Below are 15140 nucleotides of genomic sequence, written 5' to 3'. Positions count from 1 at the left end.
TGATGGAACAGAGACAATCAAAAAGGAATTTCCACTGGCTCCCACCATCACCGCAGCTACCCAGCCGGCAGCTCCTGTCCATGTACGCTGCCTCCCCCGCTATCATGGACGAACCAAGGCTCCTCCTCGCTAAAGTCCATCTCCCCCCAGGCGTGACATCTCGCCCCCACCCTCCTACCCAAGGACGGGCTCCAGAACTTCTCCCCCTCTGGCCTACAGTAAGAGACTATCTTTCTACGGCATCACCATTAGCCTACAAATATGCTGTTATTTCTTCTATCTTGACCCCATTTCTCCCTCCAGCCACTGTCCCGTTTCTCTCCTCTCTGCAAAACTCCTGGAAAGAGTTGTCATAGTTAACGTCACCAAGCCCTCCTCTTGTCCTTTGCCCTAAATCCATTCCGACCAGGCTTTTTCTCCCTGCGCTCCACCAAAACTTCTCTGATCAAGATCTCGAATGCCTCTATGTTACTAAAAATCCTTATGTGACTTGAGCTGTCCCTGCTCCTATAAACACTTTCTTCACTTGGCTCTTAGGAACTCCCACACCCCTAGGTTTCTTCCTACCTCACTGATTGCTCCTTCTCACCCTTGACTCATTCCCCTCTTACCCCCAGCCTCTTCATGTTGCTATTGCCCCAGGACTCAGACCTTGGTGCCCTCCTCCTCTCTGTGTACATTCATTCCTTGGTGAGCTCGTCCGTCTGCATATTGACAACCATCAACTTCTTATTTTTAGCCCAGATCTCTTCACCGAGTCCCAGGCTTATTTATCCAACTGCTTTCTCAACATCTTCATTTAGATGTCTCATAATTATCTCAATTTCAACACGTGCAAAACAGAGCTCCTGATATTCCTCCCCAAACCCACTCCTCTAGAGTCCTTCCGACTCAGCTCATACAATTTCGTCCTCTGCGTCGCTCAGGCCAAATGCTTTGGAGTCATCATCGGTGATACTTTATTTCTCTCTGTGCTCCACATCCAGTCTGTTAGCAAATTACGTGGGGTCCCCATTCAACATATACCAGGATCTGATGTAACTTGCCACTTGCCTGGCTACTGTCCTGGTCTGAAACACCTCACTACATTATTATCCTCTGGGTCACTGTCTAGATGCCTAGAGGCCTAGAGTGTTCTAAGGCTGTTTCTACCCTTGCTCCCCACCCCCAGTCTATTCTCCATCCAGTAAAAAATGATCCTTTCAGAACTGAGTCAGGGGGCGCCTGGGTGGCTCAGTCGTTAAGCGTCTGCCTTCGGCTCAGGTCATGATCCCAGGATCCTGGGATCGAGTCCCACATTGGGCTCCCTGCTCTGCGGGAGGCCTGCTTCTCCCTCTCCCACTCCCCCTGCTTGTGTTCCTGCTCTCGCTGTGTCTCTCTCTGTCAAATAAATAAATAAATAAATAAATAAATAAATAAATAAATCTTAAAAAAAAAAAAAAAAAGAACTGAGTCAGGTCATATTACTTATAAACTTCCAGTGGGCCCTCATTTATGTCAGAGTGAAGGCCAACATCTTCACAGCGGCCAACAAGGCCCCATTACAATGGCCTTCCATACTTACTTAGTATGTTACGACATCTGGCTCCCTTTGCATGAATGTTAGCTCCACGTGGGCAGAGGATTTTGTCTGTTGTCAGCACTCGATCCACATTTGTTGAATGAATGAATGTAGAAGGACCAGAGTGAGGAGAGGCTAGAGGATGGGGGACCAGTCATGAGGTATTATAATTCTCTAGGTAAAAAGTTGAGACCCTGAATCAAGAAAGTGGGAAAGGCACGGTGGGATGCAGTCCAGAGCAATTTTTTGCCATAAATGACCAGGCATGGTAACCAAATCACTGTTGAGGATGAGGAGTTGGGGAGAGTCAAGGAGACTTCCCAGCTTCCAGCTTAAACAAGATCAGTAGTATGCAAGGTGAGGCAGAGGGGCAACTATAGAGTTTGGGCTTGAAAATGTTGAATTTAAGCAGGAGATGTTCACTCAGCAGTTAGAATAATCATAACCAATCCCCTCTTCTTTTTGGAAGGTACTTACCTGAAAATATATACAGTTTGTATTACTGCGAGTCTCTCTTGGTTAAAATATCAATTCTGCCAGTTCAGTGATCATTATTAGTTAGAAAGCAGCCAATGTGTGCTTAATGAATGACCCAGAGATGCCTAGCAGATGGTAAGAGCTGATGTAAAAATCACTTTTTCATATTATACAAATACTATATATTCATTGTCAAATGATTGCAGGAAGTTAAGAAACGTGTCTCTCTTCATGAGGTGGTAAACCATCCAGACTGTTGGAATGAATTTAGCGATACATTTTTAAATGTACATTAATTCGGCAAATCATCTATTTTATCTTAGTAATTTACAAATGTCTTACTCAAAGCAAAAACCTTCTACGTCTTCTGACCCACGAGCCTCGCTTTCAGTGCCAGTTGCCTCGTGATGGCTTGGCAGGACCACCTCCCACCCTCCGCCTTGGCAGTGGGAGCAGCATTGCTCCCGGGGAGCTTGTCGGGTATCTCTGCTGGTCGCCCGGCAGCTCCAGGTGGAGGTGTGGCCACGTCCACACAAGAACCCAGAGGCTCCTGAAAAGCCAAGGTTTGCCCGAGGTAGAGAACTCCAAGTAAACTTTAGATCGAGAGTAGGAAGAAAACAAGCAGACTCTGTCCTGCCAGCATTTGTGCAAGCAAAGCAAAGGAGAGTGGAAATTTCTGGAGGAAAGAAATTCATTTATCTCTTGTAGGAAAGGAGGCATCCACTTGACAGAGAAGTCAGTCTCTTTTTCTTTTTTTAAAGATTTATTGATTGATTTGAGAGCGAGAACAGAGGGGAGGGGCAGAGGGAGAAGGAGAGAAAGCCTTAAGCAGACTCCGCACTGAGTGTAGAGCCCAATGCAGGGCTCAATCTCATGAGATCAGGACTTGAGCCAAAACCAAGAGTCAGACAATTAAACGACTGCTCCACCAGGGTGCCCTGAAGTCAGTCTCTTGTACAGGTCTTTCCATCTCCAGGGTGGCCGCTAAAGTGTGATTGTGTCAAAGGATTTGAGATCTTTTTTTTTAATTTTTTTTTTTTTTTTTTTAGATTTTATTTATTTATTTGACAGAGAGGGACACAGCGGAGAGGGAACACCAGGAGGGGGAGTGGGAGAGGGAGAAGCAGGCTTCCCGCGGAGCAGGGAGCCCGACACGGGGCTCGATCCCAGGACCCTGGGATCATGACCTGAGCCGAAGGCAGATGCTTAACGACTGAGCCACCCAGGCGCCCCAGGATTTGAGATCTTAGTAACTGAGAGCCACTCTCAGCCTCACTGAGCCTCGGTGTCCTCCCCTGTAAAATGGGAGAATTACACTGATTCTCAAGTTTGGCGCCAGGTGCAATGAGGTGGCATGTACAAATGTTTTGTAAACTCCAAGTGCCTTAAACTTGCTATCTGAAGCCTCCTGGTTAAAGTACAGTGTATTTTGATACTTTGTGGGGGGAAAGAAATAGCTTTAGGCAGGCTTTCCCAAAATAGCTCCCTGCTTCTTCCCACACCCTCATCCCAACTTCCAACCCCTTATCGCACTTCTCCTTCATAACAGGTATCACGACCTGAAAATAGACGTGTTCATTCCCTCTTCCCCTGGGAGGCAGCCAGCTCCATGAGAGCAGGATTCTGCTGCTCTGATTCACCACTGTCTCTCCAAGTGCTCAAAGGCCCGATGCATAGGGGGTGCTTAATAAATAGTTGTTGAACGTGAAAATGAATGCATAATCCGATTCTTCCAGGAGCAGGACAGCTGGTTCTCAAGCTCTGGTTTGCTGGTTTCAAGTGCAGGTTCCCTGTCCCAGTATGGAGGGATTCTGATTGTGCGGGACTGGTGGGGGTTCCTGAATTTGCTATTTTTAACAAGTTCCTGGGGGTGGGGGTTGTGGCGTAGACACTAAGAAAGTCACTCTGAATCAGATAAACCTTGTTTGGACTCCAGCCTGTCACTTACTAGTTGTATGAACTTGGGGAGGTTACCTAACTTCTCTGAGCCTGTTTTCTTATCTCTTAGATGAGAATGACAACATTCTCAGGGAGATGTTATGAGAATTAAATTAGGCACGGATGTGAAGTTCTTGGCCCAATGGCAGTTGTGCAGTTACTGCTGCTATTACATTTATTTTTATTATTCTATGGTTATGCCCTAGTAAAACTGCCCTTTGCAGTTTCTCCCTGAAGGATCACTCTTAGGAATGTTCCTTTTTTTTTTTTTTTAAGATTTATTTATTTATTTATTTGACAGAGAGAGAGCACAAGCGAGGGAGCGGCAGACAGAGGGAGAGGGAGAAGCAGGCTTCCCGCGGAGCAGGGAGCCCGATGCGGGGCTCGATCCCAGGGCCCTGGGACCATGACCTGAGCCGAAGGCAGATGCTCAACTGACTGAGCCACCCAGGTGCCTCAGGAATGTTCTTATAGTAGGATCCCAACCAGCAGCACAGCATCACCGGGGAGCTGGTTAGAGATACAGAATCTGCCCTACCCCAGACCTGCCGAATCTGATCTGCATTGTAATAAGATCTCTAGGTGATTTGTTTGCACATTCAGGTTTGAAAAGCACTGTTCAAAATCACGTATGCTATCGTTTTCTTCCGGTCTCTAATTCCAGAGTCTGCTCAGGTTTGTAAGCTCTGGCATCACGGAGTCTGAATCCTTGACAGCTGCTTCTGATCCTTCTGAGTGCAGAGGAGGAACCCTCAGCTCGCTCTGGGTACCCCTCCAGCTGAGGACGTTCGGAGAAGAGATTCCCTCAGGGAGCCACAACTCTGAGATGGATCCAAACCCTGGCTTGCTTCCTCCTCTGTCCCGGGCTTGCTCCCACCTGGCAGAACCCTGTATGGAAGGTGAGAGAAGCCCAGCCCCTCGAGAGAAGGGCAGAGACTCCCCCTTTGCCTGGAGCCTGGGCCCCAGCTCCAGCTTTGCCGACCCTGACTGGTTTTGGGATGAGAACATCCAAGCAAAGAGGGCCAGGGTGGAGACCATCGTCCAAGGCATGTGCCTCTCTCCTCACGCTCTGGCTCTGGTCCCGGGCAATGCCCGAGCCAGGGATGGTGCCTGTTGCCCAGAGAAGGCCCGGGAGCGGAAGAGGAAGCAGAGCCTTCCCATGCAGCAAGGCCCCCTGAAGCCAGGCCCTGCCGGAGACCATGGCAGCAGGAAAGGGGGCCCTCGGGTAAGGGAACAGCTCCATCAGCTGAAGCAACAGCTAAGACATTTACAAAAGCACATCCTGCAGGCTGCTGAGCCCAGGGACACAGCCCAGGACCCAGGAGGCTCCGAGACGGACAAGGGCCCTCTGAGCGTAAAGCAGAGGAAGGGCTATGGATCTAGGCCCTGGGCTATGGACAGTGACCATTTCCAGGGTTCCCGTGGGGACCTCTCCGGGGAGGAAAAACACAGAGCGTCTGAGGCGGGCTACCAGTCTGAGGAGCCCAGGTTCCTTCCTTGTGGAGCGCGGGCTTTGCTGGAGATTCTGAGGAAAGAATTGACCGGGGCAGTGTCCCAAGCTGTGGACTCAGTATTACAAAAGGTACTATTGGATCCATCAGGCCACCTGACTCAGCTGGGCAGAAGCTTCCAGGGGCTTGTGCCAGAGGGGAGAAGTGAGCCCTCACCTCCTGAGAGAGGTGCCTGTAAAGATCGATTTCCTTTGGCCACCTTGCCCAGGAGGGCCCAGCCACAGACTGCGGTCCCCTTGCGAACCCTATCACTGGCCAAGTCTCTGGATCCTCCTAGGTACCCTGCCTCTCTGAGGATGATCCCCAGATCCTATCAGGGTCCCCCAGCAAACTGTCCTTTGACTGCGCCTTCCCACATCCAGGAAAATCAGATTCTTAGCCAGCTACTGGGCCACGGACCCAGTGGTCACTGGAGCATCACCCTTCCCCACGACTCCTCTTCCCAAAGTCACCCCTCCTCAGAGTCCGCTCTGCGACCATGGGGAGCCGTCAAACTGCGACCATCAGTCCTGAGCCAGCAGCAGCATGCCTTGCCCTTCCCTCCCCGCCCTTTGGAAAGACTGCCCCTTCTCCCCTCAGTGAAGATGGAACAGGGCGGTCTGCAGGCCGCCCCCGATGTGCGACCTTTTCCTTCAGTCCACATATCCTTTACTGGTAACTGAAGTTCTCACCGCCACAGCCCAGAGAAATGGGAAGTCTGGAAGGTGAGGGGAGGCGGGGACAAATAACTCCATGGCATTAAATCACTTTGCTTTCCTCATGGACTTCTTAATGTTGCTCCCAGGCCCTCCTTCCCTGTGGCTCATAGTTATGAGGTTCTAACAAGGTGGTGGCCACGTTCTGGGATTTAAGGATGCTGGAAAGGTTCTTTACCTTCTTTTTACCTTCTTCTGTGACACACTGGATTCTACCACTACTGACTTTTTCCTTTGGGTCTGGAAGAGTTTTGTTTGTTTGTAAATTCAAAGGGGCTTCCAAAATATGATAAGTACCCCATGGAAGGAAAAACCCCATAACTTGGTTGTCAGTGGCCTGTATACCTAGGCAGAGAGGGTCAAAGGAATGACCTCATCTGAAGCATGGCTCCCCAGTCTCTTGGCTCCGCAGGCAAAAAAGCCTCTGGATCCTCCTAGGTTGTCCAGGTAATTCACGGGGAAGCCATGAGGGACCAGAAACTTCTGAGGCAAATGGAAGAGAGGAGGCTTTCCTGAGGGACTAGACCCAAGAGGCATCTGGGAGCGGTAAGAAGCCTTTAGTCTGAGGAACAGCTTCTAAGCTGCAGCTGAGAGGACTAGAGCTTGGGGGCTGGGAATCTAAAGGGGGAGGCCCCCATGGGGAAGGCTGAGGGGCCCAGGCAGGTCTGTAGTGATCTGGAATTTACTGCAATCCTCAGGCAGACCCCAGTCTCTCAAATAGTGTTGCCCAGAGTAACTCTCCCTCAGGATATTAATGTTTGTTAAGTTAGGAAAAAAGCAGCTTGGGTAAATACTAGATTATTTCTACTGGTTATTTAAATACTGGTTATTAAATACCGGTTATTTCTACTACTGGGTAGTTTGATCTGGAGACTCTCAGAGCCTTTAACATGCTGATGTCCTATGTGAAGCTCTAAGAGGAGAAGGTCTGCAGCCTCAAACGCACATGACCAAAGATCCTCTTCCAACAAGCATCCTTGCAAGACTAAAGTTCCTGACAACATTAGTTTGGATGTTGCTTTTTTAGCGAGCGGAGCTCATGCTGCTCCTTCTCATGGGCAGCCTATAACTGAGTCTCCAGAGGTCACACCTGCCTATCCAGGTGTGAACAGTGGTGTCCTTTGCCGGGGAAGCTGTATGAAGGGCGGCAGGACGGGGTGGGCCCTTGTGTCCTAAAGGCTAGGAGCGCCCTCTTCTGGTCACAGGTGTTGGAAACACCCCTAAAGCTTGGGCACGGGGTGGAGGGGGGAGGGAAATTGAGGCCGGCCGGCAGGCAGCAGCTATAAAACCAAGGCCAAGAACACCTCAGGGGACACTACTGCTTCTCAGGCAGTAGGAAATCTTCTTGGAGGTGTAGAGACAGATCGTCAGGAAAACGCCCTGTGTGACAAAGGCTACCTGTCTGGACCTCTGGTAAGAGGCCACTTGGTTAAAGTTGGGCAATGGTGGAAGAACCTAAGGGACTCAGTCCCCCAAGGTTCTCCGCTATACTTCCTTTGGCAGGAGCATGCTGATATTTCTCGGGCACCTGCTGTGTGCGTAGCCCTGCTCCGTGAAATGAGGACTGGACTCAGAGAGCTTTGGGAGGTCTGGAGGCCCACCCACAGGGCTGGCTGCGTGCAGTGATTTGGGGCCCCCAGGCAGCATCCTGGTTCCCCAGCTAGTCCCTCATTCCTGTTGCCTACACTCCAGCATTAGAGATGTGCTCCTGTGGGCAATGACAGCCGCTAAGAGCAAGCTACTAAGAAGCGTAAAAGCACGTTCACGTTCATACGACATCCGGCCAACAGGCAGAGCAGGTGCGGTGACCAGGCAGTAGGGGGCAGCACCTGATGCGCTGCGCACCTTCCGCGTGGCCGGCAGGGAAGCCCCAGTTCCCGGGTATCAGTCCACCACCTCTTAGCCACAATTCTGAGACTCAAGAGCTCTGAAAATCCCTGTGATTTCTTCCCCCGAAGGCTGATGGGAACGTTTTCGGTGGCAAAACCTGCCCTGCCCTGATTGGAGGCTATTTATCGACTATCCCACTTAGTGTAAATAGCCGTCCACTTGGCTATGGAAATACGAGTGTGTTGGATTACGGACTGCTGCCACAGCCCCTGCTCTGGCCGTTAACTAACATATGGTAGATGCACCATGTGGCCATTATAAAATAACAAATTCTGAAATCTGAAGCCCCTTTGGCCCAGCGTTTCAGGGAAGGGGTTGTGGGCCTGTGTGACCTCACCGTCTTCAGGCCTCCACTCTAGATCAGGTATCTGAGAGGCAGGGACAGAGAAGAAAACTAATTTGCCAAAAGTCACAAGACAGACACATGTGGAGCCAGGATGCAAACCCAGGACCTGACTGCCAAGCACAAGCTTTAACTACTACGCTTACATTTTAAGAAATGAGGCCCAGAGAAGGTAAGTGGCTTGCCCCTAATAGGTGGCAAAATCAGTGTCTGAAACTGGGTCTTTGAACTTCTAAATCCAGTCTTCTTTCCACAGCATTTGTGAACCTTTAAGAAGGGTAAGAAGTGGGCCCAAGGAGGCAAGGGCAGGGGTCCTCTGGGCAGCAGCCTGGGTGCCAGGGCTGGTTATAACTGTAATCATTTGGCTTGGTCTCCTTTGGCTAAACTGATACGTGCTGCTGAGGAGTCTTAATTGTCCTAAAGGTACAGCTCTCTGACCTGAACTCCAAGGTTACTCTGTGTAAGGCTTCCCACCCAGCCCCAGGACTGTCCCTGGGAATGCTATGGGCTCTGACTTTCCTCCCATGCTGGTGCCAGGCAGTCACACCACAGCACCCTGCTCTTACTAGAGGAGAAGCGGTCTGTTCTCAGGTGAAGTACGGGTTGGAATATCATGGATTCAGGCCGACCATCTAATCACTCATTCATTCTTTCAGCCAACAATCATTTATTGAGCACCTACTATGTTCCTAGCACCGGGCTAGACACGAGGAATACAAAGATGAAAAGACAAGGTCCTTGGCCTCAAGGAGCTCACAGTCTAACTGGGGAGACAAACATGCAGTAAAACTTCCAGTAAGGTCATTGCTACAACAGAGGTTTGTACAAAGAGCCTTGATAGCCTGGGGTAAGGAAGGCCTAATTCAGCAAGGAAGTATGTCACAGAGGAGGGGTGTCCGAGCCAAGCTGGGAGGGGTGAGGGAGAGTTCTGCCGGGCACACGGGGAGCAGGCACAACCGAGATGATCAAGCTTCCTGAGCCCAAGCAAACTGTGATCCGGCACTCAGGCTGGTTAGGGGCTTGTTGGCTTGAACACTGCCAAGGGAGCTATGAGAATAGAATGGGGACCATCTGGTCAGCTCATCTCATTTTACAGATGGGGAAACTGAGGCAGAGAAGGGGAAGGAAATATCTCCATGGAGTTTTGAAATCTGGGACAGACCTGCCATCTCTTCCCATTCTATTCTGAAAGTGCACAAAGCACAACAAACTGTATTTGATGTCATATATGCCAGAGAACATTTGCACATCAAATGTTTTTTAAATTCTGAAAATTTACTGTACACTTATGGTATTCAGCATCTGGAAAAAGCTTTTTTTTTTTTTTTTTTTAGTTTTTTCAGTAAGCTCTAGGCCCAACAGGGGTCTTGAACTCAAGACCTCAAGATCAAGAGTCACATGTTCTACTGACTGAGCCAGCCAGGTGCCCTAAGAAAAAGCTTATCTGATCACACTTGCTAGAGACAGAAAAATGGAATTAATACACCATTCAGCTAGAAAAAATAAAATAGAAACCATAAGGAACAGGACAATTCATTTTTGGATAAATTGATACAATTATTTGATAAACTGGTGTTAATTTTCCTTGACACTGAGATAAATCCAGGAGGGCCTAAATCCTGGTCACTTGAAGAAGGCCAAACTGATGTTTTTCTTCACACGCTACCCCAGCTCCAACCTCCTGAAGGCTTACTTCCCCGATGTCCAGGTAAAGTCATTCTTCACCTCTGAAAGCATCTGCAAAACTCCCAAGAGGCAGTGGGTTTTGGCCAGCGAGAGGCAAGTCCTAGGTCATCATATGTGCACGTCAGGTCCCCTTCGTGTTGCTGATGGCATCAGTACAATTTCCAGTTTTGGGCTGAGACTCTGCATGAATAACTTTGGGCCACAAAGGTTGGGTATCTGAATTTTAAGCTTTTGAGCTGTAGATATACCCAGAAACACACGGGGAGGGAAGGTGGCAGGGAGAGGGAAACATTAGTAAACGGCACCTTTGGCCTAGTGTTTTGTCTCTGCTGGGGAGACCATGAAAAAGAAAGAATATATAAAGAGTCGGACACTGTCCTGTTTATATTCAAAGTGCTGTATTTCAAAACTGACTGAAGGTGCATAGAGATCAAGCGTGACAATAAAGAAAGTCAAGCTCTGATGATTGGAACCAGACCTTACCTGTTCCCGTAAAGTTTCTGATGACCTCCTCTACCCTGGCTGTTGGGATAGGGTGGCTAATACTTTGTATCGACATCTTTGTGTTTTCCAGATCTTTCCCTCATATTCAGTTGCTCAGTTGACCCCTGCACCACACTCAGATTTCAATTCATTCTGCAACTCCAGGGTGGCAATGAACTGCTCTCTACTCTACACCCTTAGGCCTTCCTTTTGCCCTCGACCTGGCAGAAGGCTCTGGGGCTGCCATGTAATCTGCCCAGGTGCAGCAGAAGCATCTGACCTTGACCCCAGACCCTACCAAAGTCACACTAGACACCACGGAAGGCATTTCATGGGTTAAAAACAAAGTCATAAATCCAGTATATCAAAAACAATATTTTCTAATAGACATCATAGCTAATTGAGATTTTTCTGTGTGTAAGTGAATAGGCTAGGAAAACAGGTGTGGCTTCTTTTTTAAAGAAAGCCCTTTTTGGGGCACCTATGTGGCTCAATCAGTTTAAGCATCCGACTCTTGATTTCAGCTCAGGTCATGATCTCAGGGTTGTGAGACTGAGCCCGGGGTCAGGCTCCGTGCTGGGCGTGGAGCCTGCTTAAGATTCTCTGTCTTCCTCTGCCCTGCCTACCCCCCCCGCCCCCGCCCAAAAAAGGAAAGCCCTTTTTAATGGTGGTTGAAGCCATCCTTATTAAGCCCTATGTTGAACCGGAAGCTGCCAGTTCTGACTCTGAACACCCCATGGCAGACGTCTGACCTGATGGACCCTGTTGTTTGTACAGTTCAACCGCTGCATAACCTCCCAGATGATCAAGTGGTTCAGCAACTTTCGTGAATTTTATTACATCCAAATGGAGAAATTTGCCCGGCAAGCGATTTCAGATGGTGTCACGAATCCCAAGATGCTGATGGTACTCCGCGACTCAGAACTTTTCCGAGCTCTCAATATGCACTATAACAAGGGAAATGATTTTGAGGTAAGACCGTGTACTTGGGTCCCATGAGGTCTGATGAGTGCCTTCCCTTCGTGATTGAGTTTTAGAAAAGATCCCCTTCTGTGTCTGTCCTTGAGTTGCTGAGAGCCAGGGCAGCCTGGGGCCAATGTCTGTACCACCCACAAAGACGAGACTGAACGCCTTCTCTGAGGCAACAGGTGGATGTCACAAGATGAATATACAGCCAGTCTGCATTCTGAAACTGAAACAGAAGTTGACCAGATGTTGTGCCATTTTAGATCTAATACTCTGCAAGGAAAAGGAAAATTCCATAGCTTGCTGCCCTTTTCCCCTTAGTGCTAGGAGGCACACAACTAAATGCCCGGCTGTTGTAGCACCTAGACTTGGCCTCCGTTTTCTTTATAATTTCTGTTTGTGTCATCATTTGGTTCTTTGTTCTCACTTGAACAGTTTTATTTGTGGGCTTTTCATGGCAAGTCACCTCAGATCCTTTCTTGAAATACTGAATAAACAGTATTCAAGCTTCTCCATCCTTCCAGGGTCTCTGTGAAGGCACACTGGTGGCACCTTAGAGGTAAAGCATCAGTAAAGTGTGAGCAAGTGGCCTAGGTGTCATAGGTGATTACTCCTAATCCAGACACGCATTTCCTTGTGTGCAGCTGACAGCTCTACTGGGCTGGCGTCCCGTTCTGCGGTTCACTGACTACACTTCCCCTCTCCTTGCCTTTCTCACTTGACCCAGATGCCTCCAAGAAAGGGAAGAACTGTTGGCATCTTCCAGATGTTCTGTCAGAATATGTCTGGAAACCTGAGCTTCCTTTCTGAGGCTCGTGGGGTCAGGGTGTGTGGATGGGGCAGGGCTGCCACATCTGTCCACGTGGGGTGGTCATGTGGCATGCAGTGGTGGCAAGCTGTGGGCCAGGCTGGATTTGGAGGACCTGTGGGACTCCCCATCATTTATGGTGCCAGTCTGAGTGAGGTCCTGGAACATATTCTTGAGTCCCCCTTCCACCTCGTGCTTGGCTTTGGAGGCAGGAATGATTCCAAGTCTTTTGGATCCAACCCCAAAAGATGGTGGGATGAGGTACAACAGTTGTAAACTTTGGGGCCTGCCTTTCCACATTAGGCACTAAGGAAAAGAATACTAAAGACCTCCTTCGAACCACAAATTTAATTTCAATCGGAGTCAGAGTTTCCCACTTATTAAAAACATCACCATTAGTAGATTCAGCTTTTCCTACAAAGGGAGTGTCCCTAATATGCTTTTTCCCAGGACTGTCTCATGGGTACCATCATCTTAAAGTTTGTATTTGATGAGAGAGCAGGGGATTCTTAGGGCTGCAGAAATCGAGAGCCAGGAGAGTAGAGATGCTTTTATCAGCCCACTACCAAAGGAACAGGCAACATCGAGGTCTGCACGGCGCCAGGGCTCCTCGGCCTCATGTCTTTTCTTTCTCTTGGGTCTCTTTGGGAATGCAGGTCCCTGACTGCTTCTTGGAAATTGCCAGCTTGACGTTGCAGGAGTTCTTCAGGGCTGTCTCCGCGGGCAAAGACTCAGATCCTTCCTGGAAGAAACCCATTTATAAAATTATTTCGAAACTGGACAGTGATATCCCAGAGATATTCAAATCTTCCAGCTATCCCCAGGAGCTGTTTCAGAATTAAGATCCCACAAAGTGAGGAGCAACTGGCCAGGGTTTCCTAGGTTTGTCTTAAATGGCAGTCAGTACAGCTGTAGTCGTAGAAAAAGGGCATAAGGAGAAACTATCCCCCCTCCCCCACCACATAGGGACTATTACCCACTTCTGATCATTTATTTCCTTTTTCAGAATCCTCAGAGTCTTAATCCTAACTATAAAACATATCAACCAAACATACTGGTGTGTTGGTAGCATATTATAAAAGGGACACACAGTTTGGAATCAGAACTTAAATCTCCACTCCACTGTTTCCATGTATTGTGACCCTGGGAACTTGCCAGCATCTCTGTATCTGTAAAGCCAGGTTGTGAGGATTAAAAGATACTCTGTCCTAAAGTACTCTATGAACTGTTACTCACTACACAAATGTTAGTTTTCTCTCCCCTTGGCTTTCAGATAAAGTTATCTCGTGTGTGTGTGTGTGTGCGTGCGTGTGTTTTATTTTTTTTTTACAAATTGCTGGTTTTCGTTACCTATTTATCGAGCTCCACTTTGCTAGACACTTTCAAATACATTACCTTTAAGCTTTTCACTCTCAAAAGTAGATATTCTCTTCATTTGAAAAATAACCAAACCCAAGTTTGAGAACTGTGAGGTAACCTGCCAGAGTATAAGGCTAAGGCGTTTGGAAACTCAGCAGGGATGGTCAGGAACATGGAGGAACCTAAGCCCTTCTGATGCCAGACTACATGTGGGACCACCTCCTGCTGCTTTTCGTGATCTCAAACAGGCCACCGTCCCCAGGAAGCATCCAGCCCTGATGGGGCACTGTCATCTGACTCCCCCTGCCTAGTACTCAGGAATGCTTCATCACCCAGGATTTCCACTGATCATGCCAGCATGCCCAAAGCAAACTTGCTGCCGGACTTGAGTGTTGCTGTTCATTCATTCATCTGCTGGGGGTTTATCAGCGGGACAACCCAACTAGGCTCTAGAAGATCAGTGCAATTGATGCCCCAACCTCTTAATGTGCAGAAGAAACTAAACTTCAGACTTGGAAGCTGGAAGGGGCCTCAGGGAATTATCTGGCCCACCATGCTGAAGTTAGGAAGGAGGGAACTGAGGTCCAGACAGTCCACTGGCACAGCCTGTGCAGAGTCTCACAGATGATGAATGGCATCACTGGGAGGAACGCAGCATCACACACAGAAAGAGAAATTGTCCCACTCCATAAGAAAACCACAGGCCATGGTCACCTTCCAGATTAAGGAATTCATGAAATCAACATTTTTTCTTCCCCTACTGGCTCAACACAAATTGTGACTTACTCTGAGCGTATAGGCAAGACCTGTGCCAAGCTGAGTAACTGCATCTGTCTTCTACACTGGTCAGGGCCACGTCTTGTAAGCACTGCAAAGGTGTGCAGGCTGGGGGGGCCACACAGAGCTCAGGGCCTGTCATTCTGATTAAGGGATGTCTGTGACTTCTTTAGCTTACTTCTTCCCCATCTACATAAAACAAGTTTCTATATTCAACTACCCCCACTTCCTTGACTTTTTGGGTGGGCTGGATCAGAGGCAATAAAAATCCCTAAATTATTGCTAGATGTATCAATATAAAAAGGTATGAAAAATGACTTTCTTTTGAATTTTCTCCTACTTCAAACAGCTGAGAAGAAAACCAAAACAGATGGATTCAGCCCAAACCAATCGTTTCAGGTTGCTTTAAGGTTATTTGTAAATGTCCTTCAATATATCCAGTTGCACTGAGACGATCTTTGCCATATTTTCTCCCACAATGTTCCCTTCAAAAATGAAGCAATCTCCAAACCTAAGTTTAGAAGTAGGCGAGCACTGAGTATCCTGAGCAAGGGCAGTTATCTATGGTTGGAGATGGCAGAAGAACCCACTATCCAGCGTGCTATTACATAGCTCTTGAAGATATTCCTGGGAAACAATTCCAAGT

The 15140-nt window shown here is 48.4% G+C and overlaps 1 protein-coding gene across 1 annotated transcript; it reads left to right on the top strand.

Annotated features, from left to right (window-relative positions):
* The first annotated feature begins 1890 nt into the window (after positions 1-1890).
* PROX2 (prospero homeobox 2) lies at positions 1891-13531 on the top strand. The gene is made up of 4 exons (XM_064571363.1): positions 1891-6128; positions 10016-10123; positions 11362-11556; positions 13015-13531. The coding sequence occupies exons 1-4, from the start codon at positions 4803-4805 to the stop codon at positions 13198-13200; spliced, it is 1815 nt and encodes a 604-aa protein (XP_064427433.1). The 5' UTR covers positions 1891-4802; the 3' UTR covers positions 13201-13531.
* The last annotated feature ends 1609 nt before the right edge of the window (positions 13532-15140 follow it).

Source organism: Mirounga angustirostris, unplaced genomic scaffold (genome assembly GCF_029215605.1).
Source record: "Mirounga angustirostris isolate CCGP_5_RB_7025 unplaced genomic scaffold, mMirAng1.0.hap1 SCAF_9, whole genome shotgun sequence".
Lineage (NCBI taxonomy): Eukaryota > Metazoa > Chordata > Mammalia > Carnivora > Phocidae > Mirounga > Mirounga angustirostris.
The sequence above is the reverse complement of the archived record's forward strand: the minus strand, read 5'-3'. Positions and strand labels throughout refer to the sequence as shown.

Excerpts from the sequence above, each read along its gene's own strand:
- PROX2 (XM_064571363.1), top strand. The coding sequence starts at position 4,803 with ATGGATCCAAACCCTGGCTTGCTTCCTCCTCTGTCCCGGGCTTGCTCC. Across the intron at positions 6,129-10,015 it reads GACCTTTTCCTTCAGTCCAC|ATCCAGGAGGGCCTAAATCC; the intron begins ATATCCTTTACT and ends ACACTGAGATAA. Across the intron at positions 11,557-13,014 it reads ACAAGGGAAATGATTTTGAG|GTCCCTGACTGCTTCTTGGA; the intron begins GTAAGACCGTGT and ends TTGGGAATGCAG.